The sequence below is a fragment of the Bubalus kerabau genome, chromosome 15, assembly GCF_029407905.1.
Source record: "Bubalus kerabau isolate K-KA32 ecotype Philippines breed swamp buffalo chromosome 15, PCC_UOA_SB_1v2, whole genome shotgun sequence".
Taxonomy (NCBI): Eukaryota; Metazoa; Chordata; class Mammalia; order Artiodactyla; family Bovidae; genus Bubalus; species Bubalus kerabau.
Window position 1 is genome coordinate 9410865 of NC_073638.1, and position 9717 is coordinate 9420581.

General features: G+C 34.2%; 1 protein-coding gene across 1 annotated transcript in view; it reads right to left on the reverse strand.

Moving 5' to 3' along the window:
- The window catches only part of CNTN5 (contactin 5), a 649216-nt gene extending 639771 nt beyond the window's left edge, over nt 1-9445 (reverse strand). The window contains exons 1-2 of the mRNA XM_055548167.1: nt 9418-9445; nt 8352-8573 (exon numbers count right to left, since the gene is read on the reverse strand). Coding sequence (XP_055404142.1) covers nt 8352-8573; nt 9418-9445 — 250 coding nt within the window. The remainder of the gene's footprint in view (nt 1-8351; nt 8574-9417) is intronic.
- Between the last annotated feature and the right edge of the window lie 272 nt (nt 9446-9717).

A 9717-nucleotide genomic window follows, 5' to 3' on the forward strand; every position in this document is an offset into this window, starting at 1 on the left:
TGGGTAGCTATTCTCTTCTCCAGCAGATCTTCCAAACCCAGGGATCAACTCAATTCTCTTGCATTACAGGCAAATTTTTTTACAATCTGAGCCACCAGGGAAGCCCCCACCTACTGGTTACCTCTATTTAATGACTTTGTCTAGCTTATTTATGTAATGTGAACTAAGAATATCAGTGTTACAATCTAAGAAGAAATATCAAAATATCATGTCCAATACAATTAAACAATTTCAATTTTAATAATCATTAACCTATTTCATGTGATAATTTCCAAAAATTTTGAAATGTTTGGTGAAAATTGCATTTTATGATGACACTCACAGTTAGAATGTGGAAAAAAAAAAAACTTTTCACACTATATGAGAATATAAGATAAATTCTTAAAGATAATATCCAAACCTTTCTTTAAGGTGCCTTTTAACATTTAAATTGTTCCTTTATAAAAGTTAAACAAGTGTGAACTGTCATTATAAAACTTTCAAGGATTTCTAAGAATTGAAGAACATGATTTATTAAAAAGCATTGTGATGAATGTTTCATGGGTAGTAGTATTATGTTATGCACATACTATAAATTGAGTCTAATAGATTTTTTCATCGCTTTTAATGTACCTATAAAAGAGAGGTCAGATGATTCAGAGATGCTATCACATGAGAATAATCAAAGTGAACTGATCCCATATAACATTCAGAAGATGTCAAATCACTAGCTACTTGTCAACAGATGGAAGACATTTTTTTCCCCTCCTTTTCATTTGCAATTCTAAAAAAAAAACATCGTTTAGTTTTACAATTTTCAGGTAAATATTCTGTCATGGTTTAGAAATTTAATCTGAAGTCAGATTTCAAATTCCTCAAGTATATGCATCCTTAATTAAACAATACTTGTTAGTCTCTTACTAAGCTTGCCCTGCTCTAAGTTCTGAAAGAGAAAAAACAGGAGTATACAAGATGGTCTTTCTCAAGTGACATGTAATTAAGTTGGAGAGAAAAGCATAGTAACAGAAAATAATAAAAATAACTCAAAAATTAAGAATACAATAAAACAATAAAATCAAAGTCTCAAAGAATAGTCATGAAATCATAAGACTATCTTATATAAAATAGCTAGTGGGAAGCTGCTGTATAAAGCAGAGCTCAACTCTGCGCTAGGGCTGGATGGAGTGAAGTGGGAGGGAGAATCAAAAGGGAGGGGATGTATGTATACTTATGGCTGATTTGAAAAGCAACACATTTTAATGTAAATTATCCTTCAACCAAAAAAAAAAAAAAAAAGATAGTCTTAAACTGAGAGAAAATGGAGTGATCTGTTTTACTGAGGAGTATATCATCCGAGTGAAATACCCTTTTCCTTGCCCAGAGGGAGTTATTATTCTCATAAAAGATCATTTAAATGTTTTATTTGATCTCCAAGACAATATACCAGCAAAGTGTATTTTCAGGAAACAACAGGAAATTGTCAACACAGAGATCACTTTGAGTCATGATGCCATTGCCCATATTCCAAACCTAATCTGGAAACAAGTCACATCAACAATGAAATTCAGCCAAAGGTACTGAGGATATGAGGCAACAAATTTGGTAGGTTTCAGGAATCTCCAAGATGTCAGAAGCCAATGGTAGCAACTCCAAAAACTGGATAGACTCAGAGTGGTACATAATTGTAGGTTGCCCTTATCATTGAGGGAATTAAAAAGATCCAAAATTATATACTTAAATGTAACAAAATAATAATAATAATAATTTGCTTCAGCTAAAGAGGACAGAGAAAAAGCTGACTTAAAACTCAACATTCAAAAAACTAACATCATGGCATTCAGTCCCATCACTTCATGGCAAATAGAAGGGGAAAAAAATGGAAGCAGTGACAGATTTTATTTTCTTGGACTTCAAAATCACTGTGCACGGTGATGCAGCCATGGAATGCAAGGGCACTTGTTCTTTGGAAAGAAAGCTATGACAAACCTAGACAGTGTATTAAAAAGCAGAGCCAACACAGTCCTATATAGTCAAAGTTATGCTTTTGAAAGTAATCATGTATGAATGTGAGAGCTGGGCCATAAAGAAGGCTGAGCACCAAAGGATTGATGCTTTTGAATTGTGGTGCTAGAGAAGATTCTTGAGAGTCCCTTAGACCACAAGTATTAATCCTAAAGGCAATTAACCTGGAATATTCATTGGAAGGATTGATGCTGAAGCTGAAGCTTCAATATTTTGGCCACCTGATGCAAAGAGCTGATTCATTGATAAAGACCCTGATGCTGGGAAAGATTGAAGGCAAAAGGAGAAGCGGGTGACAGAGTATGAGATTATTGGATAACATCACTGACTCAACAGACACGAGTTTGAGCAAACTTTGGGAAATAGTAAAGGACAGGGAAACTAGGTGTGCTGTAGTCCATGGAGTCACAAAAAGTGGAACACAACTTAGTGACTAAACAGTGACAACTTCTAAGATCCACAATTTTTTTCCCATGAGGTTGCATTTGTATTCTCTGAATCCCATAAATGGGCTTCACCAGTAAAAACCTAAACATTGTAGTCAGAATCACTCCTAATCCAGACTATCCTTCTGCCAGCAAGAAAATATCTTATCTATCAGATCACATATAGAAGAATAAAATGCACCCTACACTTAGTTATGTTTACTCCCATTAAAACCACAACAATAACAAAAAAGAGATGAAATCAAAGACCAATTTACTGGTTGTTCTTTTATAATGGCAGTAACAGGTATAATATCAACAGTGATTAATAGTCCTTGTCTACATTGGAAAATCCAAAACAAGAACATGTTTTGCAGATATTGAGGTGCTGATTCATAAAGGCTTTTGATTAACCTATACTACCATGAGCATTTCTAATTTAAACAGTCAATTTTTAAAATCAATTAAATGATATTCCTTGCATTCAAACAACTACTTTAGAATAAATTTACAACTCAGTTTTTAAAAACTTGATAATGCCCTTTGGTCTATGGAACGTTTCACTGGAATAATTTGAAGTGATCACTATAATTATCCAAAATAACAGTATCAGGTTGAAACAGAAAGAACAATTAGAGGACTCCTCTGATTGCTCAGCTCAAATGAACAACATTCTCTTTTTTAGGCACGCTCAGTTTCTCTTCTCCCCTTCTTGAGTCTAGCTCAAATTTTATTTATTTCCCTGTCTCTACTTCCTCACCTCAACCAAGAGTCAGAGACTCACTGTGATACTTTTACTGTAGCCATCTTGTTTGCCTTCTCTTGCTCTGACCTGCTCCTGCTGTGGGAAATCAGCTACCACGCTGTGAGCTACCTTATGGAAACCCCCCCTGAGAATGGCCTTTGGCCAATAGCTGATGAGCAGTTTTAGGCACTTGCTCCAAAAACCCTGAGCAATTGAATCTTGCGAACAGTATGTGAGGTAAGTGAGCTAACAAGTGGATCTGTACCTATCTGAGCCTTGAGATGAGGCTGACGTCCTACCTTGTGAAAGGCACAGATCCAGAGGACAAGTCAAACCACATCTGGTTTCATTACAAACAGAGACTTTGAGATAATAAACATAAAACTTTATTTTGTTGATGTCTTCATCATCCTTCTATATTTTCTACAGGGCATTCTTCTTACAATATTGTGATTTTAAGGTGTTTTTTTTTTTTTTTTATAAGTTTCATGTATTTTATTTTCCTGTGTTACCTTGTGATTATCTCAACAGGTTAGTACTCTTTTTAGGCAGCCAATCCCAAAATCAGTCAAGATTTGTTTACTCAGGTCCTGACTAAGCGTTCTTCTTTGGAACGGAAGTCAGATGCAAGTCAGAGTCTTTTATAACTCAGTGTTGGAAGAAATATAGTCATAATCTATTCTCCAGAAGGTTACTAGCTTCATCCAGCAGTGAAAGAAAAGGGATCACATTATAAATACCAGCAAGTAGGAATCACTGTGATCAGTTTTATAGTCTACTTACTACAGGTCATCATATATTAAAAATTTCCATATGATAGTTGGAAAAACATGAACAAACTTTTTGGCCAACTCAATATATTTCTTTGATTCTTACTTTTTTACATAAGTGACATTGTATGTGATATTCTGCAAATTTCTATGTTCACTAGATGTTATATTTTGAAATATATCTATTTTGTTGTATAAAGATGTTTGCCTCTAACAGTTTTAATTTTTCAATGAATGAAAAACACCATTTATGTATTATCCATTTCCCTTCTGATGGACATGTGGGTTGTTTCCAATTTTTTGTTTTTAAACTTATATTGCAGTGAGTATACTTTTATATTTTCTTGTGCATGTGTGGGAGGGTTACTCCAGGTGGTATATACCAAAGTGGAATTGCTTCCCCAAATTGCTCTGCAAACTACACTTTTATGTTGCTCAGAAAAATCTTAACCCTATCTGGGATACTTTTGGGCTTCACTTGAGCAGGAATGAAATGACATTCTATTCAGGCTCTGTTAGTTTTCTTGTTTTTCACAAAAGCATGTCAACACCAGTTTTACTCTCTATTAAGGTTAAAGGGAATTACCTGACAAAAGCCATATGTCAGGCTGTTATCAGAGAGAACAAACTCAAAGTCACATCTAGCCAAGATCTTTCAAACGCTCAGATGAGAAAACAGTTATGGAAGATTACTTGGAAAATATTCAGTCTATCCATTCTTTCTGATCCTCTAAATATAGATCAAACAAGAGCAACAGAAGACTTAAATTATATCAAACTAGTTTGCAGCCTAGAGCCTTGCTACTCTGAGCATGATCCGCAGACCAGCTGCATAAGCATCACCTGGAAGGTTTTGATAAATGCAGCTTATATGGCCCTCACTCCCGATCTATTGAAAGGGGGTGTATTTTAACAAGGTTCTCAAGTGATTGTATGCACATTAAAGATTAAAAGAGCATAATGTTAGATAATTACTTCCCATTTTGCTATTGATAATTGAATTTCATCTATCTTTATTGGAGCAGATGAAACTCATTGTTATGTACACATCAAGAATATTGTCTGGGTCACTAACCATTACATCAAACAGTAAGCTGTTAATGAGGGCCCTTAAGAAAATTTGTCTAATCTTGGTGTCGGAAATAGCTGCATTTCTACTATCTATTTCATTTTAGTCCTTAAACCAGTGGGAAATATGTAGCTGACCAAAGTTTCTTTTTCTTTAACTAATTACCCCAAATGGGACTAACCTATGACAGATTTATAGACATTTACAGTAGATACTCTGAATTAGTTTCAAACCCAGCTCCATTTTATGTCCTGAAGTTTCATGTTTTCCTTACTTTCATGTGTTTTAATTCATATTTTCTAGCTGTATTTTATATATCGCTGCAAGCCACATGAAGTATATTTGGAATAAAAGAGTAAAGGAACAGACACAAGAGTATCCCACAGTGATCAGTCAATACATTCTATCTTGGTATCATCCCATAAAATAAACAATGTTGCCTAAATAACACAAATTCCAACACATCTCTATCTGAGGAGTATGACATTAAAGTAATGGATTTTTTAAAATAATTCATTTTAGAGCAGTTTTAGGTTTACAGCAAAATTAAGAGGAAGGTTTTCTCCTATATCATCTTCAAACATGCATACTCTCTCCCATTATCAATATCACTCACCAGAATGCTACATTTTTACCAAAGATGAACCTACATTTACACATAATAATCAGTGGAAGTTGTAGTTTATGTTAGGGTTCACTCTTGGTGTTGTACATTCTGTAGATTTGGACAAACGTATAAGAACATATATTCATCACTATGATAACATTCAGAGTATTTTCATTGCCCTAAAAATCTTCTATATTCTGCTTATCCATCTCTCCCATGTGATGAGTATGTTTAGTTTTATAAGAAACTGCCAAACTCTCTTCCAGAGACTGTACATTTTTCTAGTCCCATTAGCAAGATGCATGTATTCCTGTTGCTCCAAATCCTCAACAGTATTTGGTATTTTCCATGTTCTGGATTCCAGCCATTCTAATAAGTGTGTAATGGTATCTCATTGTTTTGATTTTCATTTCCTTGATGATAGAGGATGTGGTGTAGTTTTTCATATAATTATTTTCCATCTGCATATCTTCATTGATGACAAGTCTGTTAAGGTCTTTTTGGCCATTTTAACTCATTTTGTTGAGTTCTTATGTTGATTTTTAAAAGTACTTTGTGCATTTTGAATAACAGTCATTTATCAGGTGTGCCTTTTGCAAATATTTTCATCGAAGCTGTGACTTATCTCCTAATCCTATTGATTTTCTCCCACAGAACATATTATGAAAGCTTAAAGCTTATAAGTACACTGAAAAATAAAACATTTTAAGGAACTAACACCACACTTAAGTTCAATTTAAATGACAGCACTATAAAATGACAGTGTACATGGCAACAACTGGCATAATCATAAGGCATGAGTCTGTTTACCTGGGCTTAATATCACAACCTAGTTTGACATTCCTAGGATTCATCCAAGTAGTTCAGTTCTTGCAAGGTGTTTCTCAGAATGTTTAGCCCTTTATCAGTCATAATTGAAATATAGCCCAAAGTGTATTAGACTTAAAATTATATTGGTTACTTATTAGAAATGTGACCTTGTCAAAGATGCTTATATGTCTTCTGAGTTTCCACTTACAAGGAAGACGGTAATAGCATCTACTTCATATATTTGTTGAGAGTATTACTGATATAAGCTATGCAAAAGAATCTGGTAGAGAAGCTAGTAATAATCAAATACTAGTGCTTCCCTCTGTTAACTAACCTTGTAATGTGTTGTTGGTATACCCCAAAATAATAAAGAGAACATTTAGAAAATGTTGTTCAAACCATAATATTAATAGCTGCATAGTCATCCTTTATTTAACGCTCTTGTGTTGGAAATTTAAATTATTTATTATTTTCTACTCACAAATAATGCTGTGTATACTTATATCTCTGTGTACATTGCTTATTACTTCCTCATGTGAAGCACATTTCTAGAAATAAAATATGAGACAGAAGGATATGACTGTATTGATGCTTTTGATATTCATTGTCAGATTGTCCTTTCAAATGTTATATTTTTGCTTTCAGTATATAAATGTGTATATATAATATTTATATATATATTACAATATAATATAAATATATTCCAGTAGTCATGTATGGATATGAGAGTTGGACTATAAAGAAAGCTGAGCACTGAAGAATTGATGCTTTTGAACTGTAGTCTTGCAAAAGACTCTCCAGAGTCCTTGCACTGCAAGGAAGTCAGACCACTCCTAAAGGAAATCAGTCCTGAATATTCATTGGAAGGACTGATGCTGAAGCTTAAGCTCCAATACTTTGGCCACCTGATGTGGAGGACTGACTCATTTGAAAAGACCATGATGCTGGGAAAATTGAAGGCCGGAGGAGAAGGGTATGACAGAGGATGAGATGGTTGTATGGCATCACCGACTCCATGGACATGAGTTTGAGTAAACTCCAGGAGTTGGTGATGGACAGGGAAGCCTGGCGTGCTGTAGTCCATGGGGTCACAAAGAGTTGGACACAACTGAGTGACTGTACTGAAACTAATTCTAAATCAGAAATGGAAACAAGTATAATTAAATACATGGGGGAAAAAACTGAAAGATGCATGGAACATAGCTCTAACTTATGACCAAGCTGACTTTGGGCTTCCCTGGTGGCTCAGATGGTAAAGAAACTACCTGTAATGCAGGAGACCTGGAGAAGGGAATGGCTACTTTAATATTCCTGTCTGGAGAATTCCATGGGTAGATAAGCCTGGTGGGCTACAGTCCAGGGGATCCCAAAGACTTGGACATGACTGAGCAACTAACACTTTCACTAACAAGATACTAACATTTTCCTCAGCTTCACTAAACCTTTGACTGGTTTCCTTCTGACTATGGTCCCCTAACCTCCATTTTCTTAGAGAATTTACTTCATAAATTCCACAATTATAAATTCTTTCTTTGCTTCTGTGAAATGTAGACCATTGCCCAGTCTCTTACCAGTTTTAAAACCTAAAAATGTCTTTTTCAAGGAATTGGGACCCATTTTTTGGTTTGTTTGTTTGTTTAATGTAGTCATCAAGAAACAGAGACTCCCTATTTCCCAGTCTCTATGGATGGTAAGAGGTTAACTTTAAGAAGCAACGATTATCACAGATAGCCTAGTCACAGTGGCCAAAGTCTTCCTTAATGTCCTCCACATTTCCAGATCTTAAAAACTCACTGCTGTTTCAGAGTTGAGTTTAACCTCTCTCCTCTATCACAATAGGCTTAACTTGTATCTTAATAGTCTTGAATAAATTCTTTTTTCGCTGCTTAACTCCAACAGGTGTAATTTTCCTCTGGACACTTACCATCTTGTTTGAAGGCATCTGAGGGATGATAAAGATTGATGGGGGAATAATAATGTTGAGGTGCCCCTCGCCAGCTCGGTGAAGAAACACTCAGCGTTCCTAATGAAGGGCTACTGTATCGTGGTCTAGTCCTTGAACCATACAGGGATGAAGAGGAACTCTTCTTAATTCTTTGCAAAGCAGCATATGAAGTAGGGAGGCCAGGAAGAGCTCCAGAATATTCTGTAAAAGAATGATAATAATAAAATGAATTCTTAGAAGACTTTAATAAAACTTTTCTTCTGAAGACATTGCTGAAAATCTCCCCTAGAGATGAAATCAAATGGAAACTACAGTGGGAGCTGTAAAAAGTAAAATTTTACAGACAGATTTTAGAGTACGTTCTGAAAATTCTACTATTTATAACATTAGTGTCTTGCAAGAAAGAAAGAAAGAAGAGACATTAGGGTTGAATGAAAAGAATGAAATAAAAGGAAAGAAAAGGAGGAAAGAAAAAGAAAAAAGGAAGGAAGGAATCCATTCGAATTTAAATTTGTTTATTTACTTTGGCAGGAATATTTGGCTTTAATCTAAAATATCCATCCTCACATATGAAATAAGTTCCTTCTTTATTATTTAAAATTGAGGAAAAAAGCATTATCAACTACATTCCATAAATATAGATTGGATCTTCATCACCTAAAATTTACCATATGGTAGAAAATATGTCTACTGAAGTATATATATTTTGACTAGCCTGTAAGCTATGCTTCATGTTCTTGAAAAGTAGTCAAATTCACTATGGAATGTAAAAAAAGAAAAATAGATTTTTTTTAAGGATCTGTTATGTATAATGTATATCATGATATTATCAACATTTCTCATATTTAATTTCTGAGACTTTTCCTTAGAAAATATATGCATAGTGTCTGAAGTAGACTGTACTAACTCGTGACCACAGGGAAGTCAGTTTCATATGTAGATCAAATGTTTAAAAACACAAACTAATTATGTTGAATTATAAAAAAAAATCAGGAATTGGATTTTTTCTATGTCTAATATTGATTGTATTCAATAATCTGTTGACCGTGGAAATACTTATATGAGTCAGACATTTTTGTTCAGGGTATTTGACATTTCAACTTAATGGATGATAATTTATTTTGGATAAAATTTTATATTTGTGAGCAAACTCTTACAATTCAGATTATTTAGAATCATTATCCTGTCTTATAGAGATAATTTGGAATGCATGAAGCATTACTGTGATTGGAAAGTAACACTTTAAGTGTTAAGCATCAAATTAAATTTAACATTTTCTCTTCTGTGAAATAGTAAATATGATTTCTCTGAAACTCAAAAAGGTGTATTTTTAGATGTACTCCAC